The following is an 18,678-nucleotide window of genomic DNA, read 5'->3' as shown; positions in this document are numbered from 1 at the left end:
TCCAAGAGCCAGACGACTGCATAGAAATAGACGACGGGCAGAAGAAGTCCAAGAGCCAGACGACTGCATAGAAATAGACGACGGGCAGAAGAAGTCCAAGAGCCAGACGACTGCATAGAAATAGACGAAGGGCAGAAGAAGTGAGACTCTCCCTAACGCTCTGGCTTGGGCTACTGGATGGGATGTGCTACTGATCAGCGAATGAGGAAAAGTGTGCTGGATAGAGGAATAAATGCATTCATAAAAATGTAGGAGAAAAATGAATGTTTGTAAGTGCTGTCAATGTATTTTAGCCGTGTGTGTGTGTGTGTGTGTGTTGTGTGTATGTTTGCAATTACAAAAGAATATTCTACCTGAATCTTAGACAACTATTAATACAAAAATGTATGTAATGAAAAATGGAAAATTATAAAAATACAAAAATTATGTAATGGTAAAGGAGAATTTTGTTACTTTTAAAGAAAATAAAAACAAGTATTAAAGTCATTCAAATGTTTCAGTAATCAAATCTCAGCTATATTGGGATGATCTTCTATCTCTACCACCTCCACTAATTTATATATATTATACCTGTGTGCTAGTTACATACAAAACTAGAAACACTTATAAATTTGTTCATATATATTAATTACATATGTGTATTAGTGTGAGAATGCATAAGCCTTCTCACATGATAAAAGAGATTCAAATATTCAAAACCTACCTTGAATATCTACTTTATATTTTTCTTAACTTTGCTATGTTTCTTGGTGCTTTGGTTCAGAGCTACAGTATTTTTTCAAAGGGTCATTTGGTAAAGGTTTTATCCCAGAGTACTCCTACTGGAAAATGGTCAGACCCTGAGGAGATAAAGCCTCATAGAAGACTTTTAAAGCTGAGAAAGGAAGACTGGGATCCCAGCCCCTCCTGAGGGCAGCAGGTCTGCTCTCCCACATACTTTTGCTAGGATGAGCTGGCTCAAAATCAGTGGGGCCAACTGACCTTTGGCTAGAACTTCCATATTGCAAGTTAACATTTTTAAATCTTCATTATATGACTATCTGAAGTATTGTTACAGTAACAGAGACTTAAATACTTTGCAGACTTAATTTAGGAAGATTTGTTGAAAGAATATCAATGTTGCTAGTTGAGGTAAATGTCAAGTACTTACAAGCAAAATGTTTACAGGATTACAAAAGTAAATGAAGACAAAATACATACAAAATGCCACGTCTATAATAGAAGAGTTCAATTAGTCATCTAGGAAGAAAATAAGATAATCCTAAGATAACAAAAATGAAGAAAATGTATGAAAATTTGACTATTATAAGGTAAAGTGTTCAAAAGAGGAGGAATAAGAAAACAGTGCATAATTTATTAAGGTCAAGTATGTTGTAAGCCACATGTGTTAAACAAACTTCCTTTACGAGCCAACTAATAATACTGGGATAATGGTAAGATGAAGATTAGCCACAGAGAACTAATTATCCTGCTGTATGTAGGTAATTTTTTATCCAGACAGTAGAGAAGATACAAGGACTAAAAATAGAAGTCAGGATTATTGACTTTAAGAAGTCTCAGTGCTTAAAATGTTAGTAAGCCCTTGGGTCTTTGGATGACAGAGCCCAGAAATCCCCAGTTGTGGGGTTGAACAGTCCTATGCTCTCCTCTCATGGCCCGTATCAGGTCTATTATATAAGGCCAAATATGAGTGTGTCATATCAGCAGAATCCTTCAGCTGTAAAGAATCATCTTTCTTTTATCACACAATAATAAAAAGAAGACTTTTCACCTGTCTCTAAAATTAATGGCAAGATATTGGAATAAAAACAATTCTATACTCTAAGAAAGTCATCCTTTTAATAGAACTTTAAAAATAAAATTCTACTGTTACTTTAAACTTTAGTATGACAAATATATGGAATGAATGTACAACAGATAATTGAAATCCCACATGTGTGTGCATGTGTGAGTGTGTGTGTTGTAAATATTATAATGAATTACAAGGCATGGAATCAATATACATCCTTATAAAAATTGTTAAGATGGAGTTGAAGAAATTAACAATATGTACATAGCATATACAATATATTAAATATTTTAAACCATATTCTGTATTCTTTAGAAGGAAGTAATGGTGTTTATAGCCATTTTACTAGGAACTTGTCCTTTTGGAAAAGGATATAATTATCAAAGTCCATGAAAGCCACAGCCTTGTATATCTAACTATCCACTTTATCTGATTAGGGGTCACTTCAAGCATTTTTAAACTCAACAAAATTGCTCTATAACATGAAATCAGACCTACATATATACCCACATTACAGACCTAGTATATCTTTGGGGATAAACTGATAGGAAAAACTATTGGCTTAAAAATTATCTAGATTTTTTAATGACTATACTCACAAACACAATTGGTAAAAAGATTGAGAATAAGGCTCTCAGTAGGATCATGTAATTTGACATGTTTTGTTCCTTGTGATGCAAGAGCTGTAAGGACCAATTCATATTTCAAACAGCCTACAAAATCAACTAAGGAGGATCATGGGGTTTCAAAGAGACTAAAGCAGCAATCAGGGAGCCAGCATGGGTCTGTGTTAGTGCCTCTGCATAAATGCTGTAGTTGTTGATTTGGGATTTAGGGGGACTCCTGACATTGGGAGTAGGAGTTTCTGACTCTTTTGCTTGTTCTTGGGCCCTTCTTTTACCTACTGAGTTGCCTTGCCCAGCCTTGATGTGAGGATTTGTGCTTGGTCTTATTGTATCTTGTGTTCTTTTAAGGAGGGAGATGGGAGGGAGTGGATTTAGGGGAGAGAAGAGATGGGGTGGGACTGAGAGGAATGGAGGGAGGAGAAACTGCAGTCAAGATGTATAGCACAAGATGAGAATAAATAAAGACTTTAAAAGTAGAAAATAGAAAACATGTCAATAAGAATTATTATTGTTCATAACATTTTATCTTTCAATACACTGTATTACAATGCTTTAAATTTCTACTGGGATTTTCTAAAACCTTTCTCAGTTAGATTTCAAAAATTAAACTGATTTTGATTAATTATTATGTAATAAATATGTATAAGACAATGAGCAAAAAAGACGTACAAGATTTTATGTACAGGTTTAAATTGTAACTATATAAATCTTTAGAACATTTAATAGGCCTATATTTTAAGAAATTTATTACAAGAAAATTTTAAGGAATATTGTTAAAATATTTCTGTAGAAAATTTGATTTCAATAAATGAAATCTCTTGTCTTAGAAGGGGGTCCAATAAAATCTATTGCCTTGGGCTGGAGAGACGGCTCAGTGGTTAAGAGCACTGACTGCTCTTCCAGAGGTCCTGAGTTCAATTCCCAGTAACCACATGGTGGTTCACAACTGTCTGTAATGGAGATCCGATGCCCTCTTCTGGTGTGTTTGAAGAACTGTACTCATACACATAAAATAAGTAAATAGTTCTTTAAAAAGAAAATCTATTGCCTCAAGTCAGTGAATTAATTATCCTCACCTGTAATGAATTATAAACTTCCTAGCCATTCCCTGGGAGTATTCAACCAATTCACTTTTTCTTGCTTGTATTCTAGGTTTTTGTCCTTACTATAGGTTTTAATGTATTCAAAGAGTTTAAGCCATATGTCCATGAATGCATTTTAATGTTTGCAAATGGACCAACTTGTATTCTCTTATGTCCTAGAATGAAAGTAGCCATGACCAACTCCTAGAATGAAGTATCGAAGCAGACTTCATGTGAGAGCCACCAATAGTTTTAATATAGGAGTAGCTTTTAAACAGCATTATCCTAAAATTTTAATTAACGTATCTATTGTATCCTCAAATTCTGAAATAAATTATTGCTAGAGATGTACACTGAAACTTTTCTAACTAGCTACCTGACCATCTATATGTTTAATAATTATCCTAGATTCCAGAAGTATATTCAACTAATCTGTACTGGGATGAGGAAATATTCTTCAACAAACAACCTTAGGAAGGCTTTCTAAGCATCAAGCATGCTAACCATGTCAGAGATTGAGATGAGATACACAGGAGTCACACGCAGTCCAAACATCTTCCAATGTGGGTTACAAAGTGGTTTTTTTTCCCCTAGTCCAACAAAGCATTATTTTTTATTATTCCATTAGGACATTCTAATTAATAATTTTCATTAATTATATTACTCAGTTTTATTTGATAGGTCCTTGGTAATACAGCTAACGTTTACTTTTTGTGATACATTTATAAATGCTTACTAATAAAATTTTTAATTTATTTCCTATTGATGATAGTCTTTCAAATACAGATCACTCAAAACTTTGGCACTGGAGGTAGGGCCTGTTTGATACACTCATTTGAGTGTGGGGGTTCTACCCATGTAAACATAAGGAGGCCAAGAGAAAGGAACCAGATATTTTCATCTGCCACTTTCCCTCCACCTATTGCCTTGAGACAAGGTCTTTCACTGTAGCAGAAACACCTGACTGGTAGGGCTAGCTGTCCTGCAAACTTGGATCAGTCTGTCTCTTGTCTTTCCTCAGTGCTAGGGCTAGAGACACACTTGAATATCTGAGCTTGCCCAGATATTCATGAGGGTACTGGGAATTCAAACCCAAACCCTAGTACTAGAGCAGGAAGTACTCTTACCTACCAAATCCCCTTCTTGTCCCCCAAAATCTGACTGTGAAAGAGACACTATTCTTCTTAATGTGGTCAAGGACACAGCATTTGAGTACAAAATTGCCTGGTTATTTACTAATGATCAACAATTCTATTCAGTGATTTCCTCTGCTTAATTTAAAAAAAAATAAAATGTAGCCCATGTTTGAAATTTGATTTCTGCCAGTTTGTTTCACTTTACAATTATACATATTCTAAAGTCCTCTTTGTCTTTGTTTACAATCACTGACTTTGAAAGACGCAGGACATTTCCAAGAATAGGGACAGACAAGAAAATAGTTGGGAAACTGAGGCCTGATTATCTAGAGAAGATCTGGGACGCATAAGGATGTGCAGTACCTGGACATCGATACAGCTTTCTTGCTTGTGCAATGTCTCCTTTGCTTAACCGGGTCCGTTGACCAATTGCAGGACGGATGCCATTATCATCACGGGAGGGGAGTATTGTGTCTAAAAACATTCCCCTGCAAAAGCAGAAGCAAAACACATCTACGTCCATGAAAAGCATAGGGACAATATTTTCCAAATTCAATCAGCAGTTACAGCAGTGTTGACTTAAAGAGGGAAATGAGATTTTTAGAACACTCTAATCAGGGCAGGAAAAACTTGTAAACAAGCTACTTCCAGAAAGTTTATGGCATGTATTTTTCCTTAGATGTGTAGCATATGTTTTCAAATTAAGATTATTTAACAATATCCCACAACGAACACTGTGGCTTTTGTTTTATTCCCTCATACTGATACAAAAATATATTAAACCACCAGACTGTAAAATAATTCTTACAAAGGAACAAATAGCCACCTGTGCAGACAGCTTTGAGGTAACTAAAAAATTGTAAGAACCAAGGGTTAAAATACAATTTTAACTAAACTAATAACTGAAGCTGGCTATCCTTGGATTCTAAGTGTTGCTGTAGCTAATGATGAAAGAATAAGAATAAACAGGATAACCAGTTAAATATGACAATGTAAATCAAGTATATACATTATTCAATTTTTAATATAAAATCAATAACAAATTAAAAACCCTTACTAATGGTTCATATGTTTTATTTATTTTCTGGAGATACTGAGTTCTCTTGGATTCAAGGTTGTGGCAAGAAGTTGCTATTTTCCCTAATATACATAGTTTAAAATTCTGACTGTAGTATACTAAAGATGCATTTTAACTTTGCAATGCATATCAAATATTTATGACTCAGGAGAAGCGGTGAATGAACGGGAAATGTCTTTGAAAGCATAGAAGTTGGGAGCATATAAATGGAGTTTTAATGGAAATAAAACACAAACAATAGGATGCACTTTATACAAAAATCTTTAAAATAATTAATAAAAATATAATGGTATTTTAAGTTGAGACAAATGAAGAGATGTTTCATTCCAACATATGACAGTGAACATACTGCTCATGACCTGTAGGTCTAGGGACAGCAGCTTCAGGCCATTTATTCTTTTCATTTGAGAACGTTTATTAAGCATTTCTAGACCTGAATTTATAACAGCAACTTAAAGAAGCTGGCATCTCACCCTTCGTAAAGCAACTCTAAAGTGAGAAGTTTGTCAATCAAAACCACAACCTGGAGTTCTCCCACCACCAGTTTGTCTCTTGCTATCTAGAGATCACAAACCAATATGCACTTGGGAGGGCCTGGAAAGAAACAATCCTTGTGCCCACATTATGGGACTGCAAAGTTGTGCAACACGGAGTGAAAATTCTTCAAAAAACTAAGAATCAAAGTAGCATGAGAGTTTCATTCCAGCTTCTTGGTGTGACAGAGAAAAGGAGAAAAAGCAATATCTCTGAGATATATCTATATAACCTGTTAATGGCAGTGCTATTTTAGACACTAGAAAGTGGAAACAACTCAAATGCCCTAGCAGCCAAAATGTTCACTGATAAATATGCACACACATACATACACACATATATACATACACACATACATTCTCACATCATACAAACACACCACACATACACACACAAACACACAAACATATTTACACCACACACACACACAGAGACACATGCCACACACATATACATGCAATTCACACACACACACACACACACACACACACACACATCACATCACATATATATGCAATCTGTCAAATCAATCATGCTATCATGATAGCATTATTCAACAGTATCATGGAAGTAAACTATGCTGTGAAAACTCTTAAAATATAATTCTAGATGGCTGGCATGTGTCAGTCATAAAGGGATAAATATGTGTGATTTCAACTACAAAAGCATCCAAAATAATTGAATTCAAAGAATTTGGGAATAAAAGGATACTGAAGGTTCTAAAGGTTAAACAAAAAAGGAAGCAGAGTTATTTAATAGATTCACCATTTCTATTTTGGAATATGAAAAGGTTCTGTGGATATGTTTTATAACAATGAATATATTTAACATCATTAAAATGAACACCTTAAAATGGATGAAATGATACATTTTTATTTATATAGTTTTGACATCATTTACAAAACAGTAACTTCAAATACTTTTGAGGTGGCAGGATTGTTATTTCCTAAAATAGTTTCTTTAAATAGATTACTAAACAATCTCTTTAGAGATTCAAACTAAAATATTATGAATCAGGTCAGATAACTATCTTTCTAATGGAAAGATATAACCTCTTAAAATTCCACCCTCTTAGAGGTGATGGGGACAGGAGGAGGAGAGGGGAAAAACTCTGGGAGTGGAGACCAGGAGGAAGGCAATATTTAATATGTAGATAAATAAGGTAATTAATTAATAAAAATGTAGACTTCTTTATGAAAATGTATAGGGTTAGGTTTTATTGTTGAGAATTTCTTAGAGGCATATAATGTGTTTTGACCAAATCCACACCCACCCCTTCTCTCCATGCCAATTCTTATCATGTCTTCCCTCACTACTTCTCCGCTCTCCGTTTTATGTTCTCAGGAAGTCTAGTTATAGCTGTCAGAACTGATATGGATTTAGGGGCACTTCCTCTACTATGACAACCTTATTAGATGCCACTTTCATGAAAAAAAAAAAAGGCACTGACCATCCCTCTCCCCAGTAGCTATTGGTTGTCAAAACCTCCCCGGGAGTGGTGGGAGTCTTCCAATCCATGTTAGTATTTTAGTTGGTCTAACCTTGTAAAAGTGTGGACAGTCACAGCAGCTGCATGATGAATAGAATAGCTTTGGAACAGTATGGATACTCCAGGCTGACAGGCTATGACAATGTGGGAGAGACTGCAGGCAGCAAGACTGCTGGTCTATGGTGAAAGATGCTAATAACTTAGCACCTAACCCATAAGGGACAGAATAAAGGGAGACAGTCAATTCAGACTTAAGGTAAACCATCTGAAAAGAATAGAAAGAATTTCTATTGTTGTTTGTCTACTCTCCAGCACACCCCATATTCCAAAAACTTAAACTTCAGGTTAATTCTGAATAATTCAGTTTGATGTCATGACAGAGAAGTGTTGTCTGAACTGAGACCCACATATCAATTTCTTACATATTTCTATGGAAACATCAAATCTATTCCAAGTTCCTAACCAAACAATAAAATTTTATAACTCTAACTTTAGCCCAGATTCCTGGGTGTATTTTTTTTTTACCAAAACTTGAACTCCAATTCCAGGAACAATAAGTATTTGGATGTTGTTCTATTTAAACAAATGTATCTAAGGATCAATGTGTCTATGATATGTACTCTTCAAAGTCCTGTTAACATTCAATTCTTCTTAAGATTTTTCTTATTTGGGTACTTATATATTTATTTAATTATATTGGTTATTTTATTTATTTACATTTTAAATGTTGTCCTTCTTCCTGGTCTCCCCTTTGCAAGGCCCCATCCTATGCCCACTGCCCTGTGACTCTAAGAGGGAGCTACCCCACCCACCTACCCACTCCTGCCTCACCACTCTATCATCCCCCTACGCTGGGGAATCAAACCTCCATAGGACCAAGTGCTTTCCCTCCAAATGATGCCATACAAGGCTAAGGTTTTATTTTTTAATAAAGGAAGTTTTAGAATATCTCCATGTTTTAAGTGTTTATAGTATGCTGTTGTTTACATATTTATTTTAAAAATTAACCTGGGAATAAATCTGACTTTTTTCTCTGGGAAACTGATTTTTTTAAAAACATAATTAAGTGTGAATGAACTCTGAACTGGACAGAGGTGAACAGAAAGAGTGAAGGGAAAAGAGTGTGTGATTGAAAAATGAGAATCAGCCATTTAAAAGGGAGAGAGGATGAACTCAGTGTTTGATTTCCAGCTTCCTTACCTGAGAGCTACTCCCTTGGGAGAACCATCTTTAGAATGAAGTGCATGAAAACCCAAACTCCTAATAATTCAAACTAAAACATTTAGTTATTATTGACATCATTTTAAATTGAGAGTTGGATGCTTACAATTGTAAGCCACATGAAAATGAAGCATCTTCCTAATATAGTCTTTGAGAATTTCTCTACTAGTATCAGGTCTGAGGCACATGTGGTGTCAAAAGTGAAAGCACACAACCTAAAGCACAATCCAAATACAGTGTATACCATTGTCATGCAACAGGGGAATCACGTAATTGACTTGTGAAGTCTGGAATTTTATTAAATGATGCTTTGCCAATTTAATATGCTGAGTGGTTAGATAGTTTCTTTCACTAAATAGTGAATAACTTCAGGATATATAATTGCTTAAATAATCAATAGCATTGTCAGCATCGCTTTTCATTAGTGCTTTTAGTCAGGACAAGAGAAATGTGTTTTAAATGTCTTTTTTTTTTCAAATGGCTGCTGTTGGTATGGATGGTAACTACGATTTCTCTGCTCCATTTTTGCCCCAGGGCAGTATTTCTAGTTCTAAAGTTAAACCGGGCTTTGTGGGAGTCATGTGAAAAAGAGAATTAAAAGTCAAAAGGTATAACCTGAGACTCCAACCTTGAGAAGGTGTTCCTGGCGTAGTGCATGATGCTGTCAAAATCGTATCTCTCCCCAAGAGAGTTCACCTCTCCAGGCTCCATCTTTAGAAAGTTGTACTCTTGACCTAAGAGTAGAGGAAAAAACCAACATCATAGGAGACTTGTAAATGAAAGAAAAGGGAACAGAAATCTGGGTCCTCTATTTGGGTTTTTCTAAGTGACTGGGGTTGCTGTTGCTTGTGTTTATACACATCCATTCGTATGCTAAAAATGAAGCAAATCCATATGTCCTCAGTTAAACAACACTGCAGCTGACCAATGAGCTAATTCTACAAAAGACGATAAAGAAAAGCATATTGTTCTTCCAAATATTCTTTATCTAACTCATGATACTCTTTTATTCACAATGTTATTTCTGGTGGGTGTTACCCGAGTAATTATAATTATTTATAGACACAGTTTAACACAGATTCAAGTAATCATGTCGTGACACAAATTTCATTTTTTATCATACACATTTACATTACATATAGATTTAAAGCCAACGTCTATGTGTTTTAAACATTACTCTTTAGATGCTCCTCCAGATAAGGTTGTATCATTCCTTTGCTACTAAGTAGGATCATTACAGGGTTTTTCAAATCCAAAAGTAGGCTAAAAGAAATCAATGTTTGTCTTTTTTCTTTTCTAAAAAAACCTTGCATTAGTGTCTCTTGTTACATTTGATAGAACCAGTATTTGCACAGCTGCCTGGAATAAACTTTTGAAGCTTTCTTCTCATGTTTCCCCTAAAACATTTTTGAGACTGTTCTTGCCTTTTCCTGCTCTCAGAAACTGTTTATGCTGGGTTCTGCTAGTTCTCAGGAACATTAGCTTCACCTTCCTAATCCCAAATTAAAGGTCCCACAGAAGGTAGAGAGGGCTTTTTTCAAATCTGAGCTGTGTTTCCAATCCATGATGGTTTAAATAGAATAGCCCCCTTAGGTGCATATACTTGAATACTTGGTCCTCAGTCCATGGAACTGTTTGGGAAGAATTAGAAGAGGTGTGTCACTGGGAGTGGATGTTGAGGTTTTTAAAAGCCCACAACATTCCCACTTAGCTCTTTCTTCTTTCTACTTGAAGATCAACATGTAAGCTCTCAGCTACTGCTCCAGTGCCATGCTTTCCTGCTTGCTGCTATACTTTCTGCCATGATGGTCAAGCACTCCAATTTCAACCCTCTAAAACAGTAGGCCCAAAATAAACTCTTGCTTCTATACTTGCCTTGGTCAGGGTGTCTTATCACAGCAATGGAAAAGTAACTAGGATATAATCCTTCAATTATTCCTAAGTAGAGGGTAAAGCTTAAATTTTTGACACCTATATAGATGATAATGATTCTTCAGAAATTCCCCAGGTAATTAATAATTAATAACCAATCACCCACCTATAACTTAACATAGAACAATAGGACAGGGCTAAATATCATTACAGGGTATTGCAGCCTAAACATTTCATCACTGTTCTCTCACTGTTTACTTGTTTTCTTTTAAATGTTCTTCATTGTAATCTTGTGGACAACTGTTTTTATTTGCCAAACGTATTGTCTGCCATTCTTTGGTCACACTCTGCTGTGTTCTAAAAGTATATGGCTGTTACTGCCTTTCACTCATATTCGTATGTGCTTTTCCACAGAACTTACACTAAGCTTTGTACATTTCATGGCAGTATCTTCACCACTAATTCTTTGGTAAGTGGATTGGGGTAGATGAAGAAGAAACAAACAACAACAGCAAAAGAAATCAACACTCTTGATCACAGAAAATTCTAAAAAAAAAAAAATTCAACATAGTCTTTTCATTGATTGTGAAAATAGGTTACCCTTTACTCCGCTTATGCTTCAAGACACATACTGCAACAAAATGACAAACAGGACTTAGACATTATTTTCAAATGAAATGTGCTGGTATTTTTTAGTATGAAAGTGAATGTAAATATATAATTTGCAATGAGAGTAGTATCACTCACAAGCCTCTAAAAGAAAATTTTATTTTAATCATAAATTTTATTTCAATTAATGAAGACATCCTTTAAAATCTCTCTTTATTATAGTCAAGTCTATGAAGAAAAATCTCCAAGAACCTAAGACTATTCTGGGAATGACTCATTTTATGGATTGATTCTCTCCAAAAATTATATCCTACCTAGCACTGATTCCTGTAGCTGTAGTACATAACAAACCTCAGACCCATTTAAGTCTATATCATAAATCAAAGAACTAAGTATAAAAATGGTTTGTTAAAATTATTAAATCTTGTCAGCTTATTGCTTAAGGGCTCATACCTATTTATGAAAAGCACAGATATTTAAAATAAAATACCTCTTAGTAAAGAAAGCTTAGAAACGGCTATTTTTAAGTTAGTAAGAGGTTGAATTTACTACATTAAAAAAATGTTTATACAGTTTAGGAATATAAGTTTGCAGGTTCTAACAGGTCTCACCTGGCTGGATGTTCTCTCTTATGATGGTGACATGGTTGTCTCGGTCTGGGCGAGTGTGTTCATGCCAGAAGCCTATCACGTGGCCCAGTTCATGAACAACAATTCCAAACTTGTCACAATTCTTGCCAATAGAGATGGCCTGAGGGCCATTCCCCCGACGACCAACATAGGAACAGCAGCTATAAAAAGTGGAAAAAGCACAGAAAGAACTTATGGAGATAAGACAGTTGGACATGACAGCACAGAACTTCTAAAAACAGTAGTGATCACCTGCATAGCACAACATATCTTGAGTCAGACTAGTCTTTCATTAATGAGTTTTAAGTCCATATATGTTAAAAGTTTCTCAATAATTAAAAGCACGACAATCATTTTTCTATTAGAATGTAATCTTTGCCTTATTTTCACAAATATTCAGAAATTATATTAGAGACAATTATGGTAACCATGACATAAAATGTACTGTTGAAAAATATATTCAGCCCTCAGTATCTGCGTCTAGAATCACTACATGTTTCTATCAGTATCAGTAAATATCAGTGTGGTTATCCAACAATAATCTAATACCATTTTTCTCTTAATTTAAAATTTGCGTTTATCCTTCTAAGAAAAAGAAAAACTATCCATCTGTGAAAAGACATTAGATAATCAGCATATAAATTAATCTTCTTACCAAAGGAATGAGTCTAAAAAAAAATAATGCTTTTTATATGTTAGTTAAGGGGATAGGGCAATAGCTCAGGGGTTAAGTGACAACCACTAAAACTGTAAAGACTAAAGGTTAGATCATGAAACCCATGGAGACACAGTTAGGCCTGGAAGCTCTTATAATCCTAGCCTATAAGAGCATAGCATAGGCTAATTACTAGAATAGACTGGATAGAGTTATAGATTAACCATATGGACCAAGCAGTGGTTTACTTCAGAGACACATTGAGGACGGTTCCAATATCAATTCAAGCCCCTCCATATGCACACATATACACACACACATACACACACACACATACAGAGAGAGAGAGAGAGAGAGAGAGAGAGAGAGAGAGAGAGAGAGAGATACACACACACACACACACACACACACAGAGAGAGAGAGAGAGAGAGAGAGAGAGAGAGAGAGAGAGAGAGAGAGAGAGATACACACACACACACAGAGAGAGAAAGAGAGAGAGAGAGAGAGAGAGAGAGAGAGAGAGAGAGAGAGAGAGAGACTAAAGCAGAAAAGAAATGTTATTAGAGGGTCAAGACAAGATGGTTGAAAAGATAAAGAAGACGTATGTGTTTGATTCTCATGACCTATGTGATAGATAGAAAGGGCACTACTCCAGGAAGTTGTTCTCTTATCTCTACATGTGTGCCATGTCATGAATATCTACACAGATTAATGCACACATGCACCCACTAATAAATGAATGCGATAATATTACAAAAGCAAATGAAGGTTACCTATGGCTAGTAGTTAATCGGATTAAGAAGCTCTATCTCAATGCCTTCCCAAAATTCATATGTCACAATAAAACCCTAATGATCTTGTTTAAAGTAGAGTTTTGAAAAATTAGTTTGTAATTGCTGATTCCTCATTAATAAGGTCAGAGCAATTATGGACGAAGCCCTAGAAAACTACCTTCAACCTTTCCACCTTGTAAGGACACAACATAAACACAGTCATTTAATATCAAAGAACTGTCCTCAACACTTAGAGCTCATGAAGTTCACAGTGCATAAGATACCCAGGCTGTGATGCTCAGTGACAGAGCACTGTGTTGACTGTGACTGTGACAATTCTTGAAGAAGAATCACCAGCTAGTAGTATGTTGGTTTGAATATGCTTGGTCACTGGAACATAGCACTACATGTGTGGCCTTATTGGAGAAGGTGTGGCCTTGTTTGCGGAAGTGTGCCACTGTGTAGGTGGCTTTGAGGGCTCCTATGCACAAGCTCCACCCAGTGGAGAAGAAAGCCTCTTATTGGTTCCCTGTGGAAGATACCCTCTTCCTGGCTGCCTGCCTGTGGATCAAGATGTAGAACTCTCAGCATCTTCTCCAGGCATCTTGTCTGCCTTCATGGACTGCACCTCTGAACCTGTAAGCCAGCCCCATTTAAATGTTGTCCTTTATAAGAGCTGCCTCAGTTGTGCTGTCTTTTCACAGCAATAAAACTCTAACTAAGACAGTCAGGGTTTGTAAACATTGTTAGATTGTTATAAAATGTGTGTATTGACCAGTTACTAAATATTACAGTGCAATATTAATTACACCTGAGGAGGCCCATTGATGGACAGACAGAATGCACACCACTCAAGGAAAACTTACTGCAATTTGTCTTAAACTTGTTGACACTTAGACATACTGATGCTTTTCACTTAAATACAGGTTCCACGTATTCATTTATATATGTTATCCACGCAAATGTGTGAGGGTGTGTGAGACAGACTCATGTATAAACTTTCAAGAGCAAACACACAGAAGATATGTATTTTAAAGTAAATCTTAACGTTATGATTGTAGTCATAAGTGCAAATAAAGTCCATCTGAAGCATTAAAAATTACAGAGTACATGTAAACATTCTTGGACTATCAAAAAGGCAGCAGCCCATAGTTGGTCTTAAAATTGGGAAGAACAAGACATTAAACACTGCCAAAGGTCTTTTCTATTTATTATTTTTAAGTGCAAAAATTTTTTGCTCAAATGATGGGAAAGGATTTCACTTTTGTCAATTTGAAAGTCTTGTTGATTTTCCACAAATATAAATTCTCATATCACAACCCCTTATTCCTCCCAACTTAATTTTGCAGTCTTTAAATATCTATATATTTTTAACCCATGCTATGTCAACTTGAGGAGTTAATTCATACTCATTATTTGTGAGTGCTATGTCAACTAATTAAGGTTAATACATCAGTGACAGAAGTATTTGGTAACACGTGGGAAAGAGTGATAATTAACAAATATCCCTTTTTGCCCCTACATATATTTTATAAACAATATATACAATTCACACACAAGTATTTACTTCATACTAAAAAGTAATTGCTTACATATTCAAAAATTATTTGAGTTAGAAAAAGGATTACTTTTTGTAAAGTTTGGAGATTTAAACTAAAACATTTGCCATTTTAAAGCAACAGTAAGTAGACAGAAATATCTGATGATTATATAGCAATTAAACTACCCACGTTGAGTCACTCTGGCTGGTTGTATTCAGAGAACACAGCACTTTGCAAAGGGAATTCTAGGGCATAGAAAAGCTGTCTATTTATTTAATCCCAAAACACCTTTCTTGGCATAATTGAACCCAGAGCAATTTCCCATAATAAGATGGATTTCATAGTGGAAAGGAAAAACAGATTTCACAGTGCCTATTTCATAGAGCTATTATTTTCAATGGCTCTGGGAAATAAAAAAAGATGTGGTACTTTGATCCTTGACTAACTGAAAGTCTTAAGTACAAGAGATTCTAGACATTAAGGTTCATTAAGTATATGCTTATAAAAATATCAGGCATGTGTTGGCAAGGAGACATGTGATTCAAAAATGCATGGCTTAATCAAAACACTGTCTTAGTTTCTGGCAAAATCAGTTTGATGTTATTTTCTTCTACTTGATTCTTGACATTTCACTCTAATTGATTTGTCATTTTAACAATGTGATACATCAAAGGTCAATCTAACTTCTCACACACACAAAAAAGTATTCATATATAAGAAAGTTTTATTTTGCCTTAAATTATAAAATGTAATCTAAATCTCTTGTTCCTGACTTTTATTTAAAGTTTACAGACCAAAACACCATAAAGTTTTCTCTATAGATCCATAACTTAGAATTGTTTTTACTTTTAAAAGTTACTTCCAATTATTTTATTTAATCACTCTATTGTCTTCATTAAGATGATTCAATTCTTTAGCTATTTTCTATTTATAAAATGTCTCAGGACATAGAAGTTCAAGTGTCCCATTACACTATAAGATACATGAGGGCAAGAGGCTCTACATCCTCTATTCACTGACATAACACAAGCATCCAGGGCAATGTGCTCAAGGCGGATAACACATATTGTAGAGCTTACTTTAATATCTAGCCAACTACCTTAGCTTCTCTACATCCATGAAAAGTATCCCAATGTATATCTCTGAAGTTTCATTCTCAATAAAGATAACAATAAATAAATAAACCACCTCCCTATACACTGATTAGCTCATCTTGGTGAAAATTAATGGTAACCTTAATCTTCTTTCAGCTTTCTCAGTTCAAGTGCAACCAGTAATCCTGAAGCCTCCCTTTTTTCCCAGTAGTCAGTCCTGTTGGCTATATTTTTTAAGCTATGCTCAGAATCTTTCTCATGGTCTCCAGTGTGAATGCTGTTTTCTAAGGGTCTATCATTCATCATGTGGAGTGTTGGATAGTTCACTAAATTTTCCTCCATTTCTTTCTTACCTCACTATCACAGTGTGTTTCTTAACATCATGATAATTTGTAAATATCATGCAAGATTATGCCATTATTCAGCAACTCTGTGGTACATTGTGTCAATGCTCAAATATACTCATTCCCCTTCTCTGGTTGATGATTGCAAGTCTCTGTTCCACTAATGCTTGGTTTGGATAAATAGCTTGATCTGGACAATATCACAGAAGCCAAAACTGTCATCTCTAGGGAAAACATTGAAGAGTCAATACATGACTGACCATGTGGTTCCCATTTGGTCTACCATAAGAAGAGTTATGTCCAAAATGCAGCATCTCCATGACACTGCATAAAGGACTTAGATGGTCATGTGTTTATAAAAAGCATTTGTTGCTCTAAGGATCTGAGATAGAGGCATGTTAGATTTGATGGCATAGGTTCATGGAGCTGACAAAATTGGACTGTCTGAAACCCTAAATTATCTTCATAGCTATACATATTAGCACATATATCTTATCCCTCAGCACTATCCATAAATATTACCACATACAGCTCATCCCTCATGGATACCACTATCCATGTTATCATCGCCCTCTGTTTTGCCATGAACATGAAGTAAACTCATGCCACCTTTTCTGTCTATCACAGCAGAAACACCGTCCTCTGAAATACTCATATGGCTCCCTTCCATCCCTTTTTCAAGTCTTCCCACAAATTTGACCTTTAATCTTCTCAGCTTATCTTTCCTCTAAGAAAGTGTTGTGTTATTCTTTAGTTATTTTTTTCTAATTTTCTAGAAGATAATAAGCATTTTAGAAGACAGGACCTCCTCCTGTTCACTGCTCCAGCTCTAGCTCACAGAATAGAGTCTCATACGAGTCTGTCACAGCCTCCATAAATACTTCATGAGAAATTAAGTCCTATAAGTCAGAAAGGAGAGCTAAGACTCCAGGGGCAAATGCACACACAGCAAGGAATAGGGAGACTCTTTCTGACCTTCACTCCTCCACCTGGCTCTCTTGTTTTTTCTTAGCATGAGCCAAGAATTTATTTTAAAACCCACAATAAATTAATTTTCATTACATTAACTTGTTTCTGTTGTTTGCATACAAGAATCTTGGCTAGCAACATCTTTTAACTGAAATTTTCTTGCAGAAAAAAAAAAAAAACACCTTCTGTTCAATGCTATAGTCCTCCAAATTAGTATGATCATGCCACAAAATGGTATATACATGAAATAAATATAGGATAATTTCTATGGGTATCTTATTTCAAACGAACTAAATCCAAATATTAAAACAAAACCTAAAAAAATAGTTAAATAAATTAAATTGTTGCAATTGGAATCCCGTTTCTTCTTCTTATAAATGTATTTATGCGTATTGGTGTTTTGCTTGTACGTATGTTTGCACCATGTGTGTTCCTGGTACCTGCAGAAGCCAAAAGAGGGCGTTGGAGCCTTTGGAGCTGGAGGTACAGTCAACTCTGAGTACCCTATGAGTGATGAGGCTCGAACCCAGGTCCTCTGAAATAGCAGCCAGTGTACAAATCACTGACTCTTCTCTTCAGCCCCCATCAGTTCTATTTCTAATGTTAATACAGTAATCAAACACGTATTTTTAACACCTTGTCAATAAGGCAACTTGTAGCTTTTATAATATCTAATGCTGCGGGTATGTCACATTCTATAGAGTCATAGAATATGTAATTAAATGCTATACATTCAATGCCTCAATGTTTCAGACATAGAATACCGACCACTCAACTACAGAAGGTGTAGTGAGTGTTTTACTTGCTATATTCTAGCAGGTCTTAAATATTACATGTAATACCAATTCCAAGACCCTTTCAGCACCAGATTAATTTTGATACTTATATGTAGCATTATCACAACAAAAATGATGGCATAACTGTATCACTAGCTCTGGGTAAAATTTAAAATAATTAAAGTGATAAAATGCCATTGAATTCTTTCTATTGCAGTGTCATTTATATTACTGAAAATTAAAAAAAAATCAATATAAGGCAAATAACAAAATGTGAAATGGTATTCCCAAATCACCAAAACGTAACATTAATACTATAACTTTGATAAATATATTTGCACATAACACTCAAAAGTGTGGTTTTCATACAACTATGCATGAACTAATTAGGGATATGTATATACATATATTTATACATATATACATATATACACATATACATATATACACATATATACATA

General features: G+C 35.1%; 1 protein-coding gene across 1 annotated transcript in view; it reads right to left on the bottom strand.

The window, feature by feature from the left end:
- LOC114637166 (tolloid-like protein 1) overlaps positions 1-18,678 on the bottom strand; it is a gene marked incomplete at its 3' end in the record, with an annotated part of 136,590 nt that overhangs the window by 21,418 nt on the left and 96,494 nt on the right. Inside the window, exons 6-8 of the mRNA XM_028785354.1 lie at positions 12,048-12,226; positions 9,584-9,689; positions 4,997-5,121 (exon numbers count right to left, since the gene is read on the bottom strand). Of these exons, the coding sequence (XP_028641187.1) occupies positions 4,997-5,121; positions 9,584-9,689; positions 12,048-12,226 (410 nt within the window). The remainder of the gene's footprint in view (positions 1-4,996; positions 5,122-9,583; positions 9,690-12,047; positions 12,227-18,678) is intronic.

Source organism: Grammomys surdaster, unplaced genomic scaffold (assembly GCF_004785775.1).
Source record: "Grammomys surdaster isolate TR1022 unplaced genomic scaffold, NIH_TR_1.0 125187, whole genome shotgun sequence".
Classification (NCBI taxonomy): domain Eukaryota; kingdom Metazoa; phylum Chordata; class Mammalia; order Rodentia; family Muridae; genus Grammomys; species Grammomys surdaster.
The sequence above is the reverse complement of the archived record's forward strand: the minus strand, read 5'-3'. Positions and strand labels throughout refer to the sequence as shown.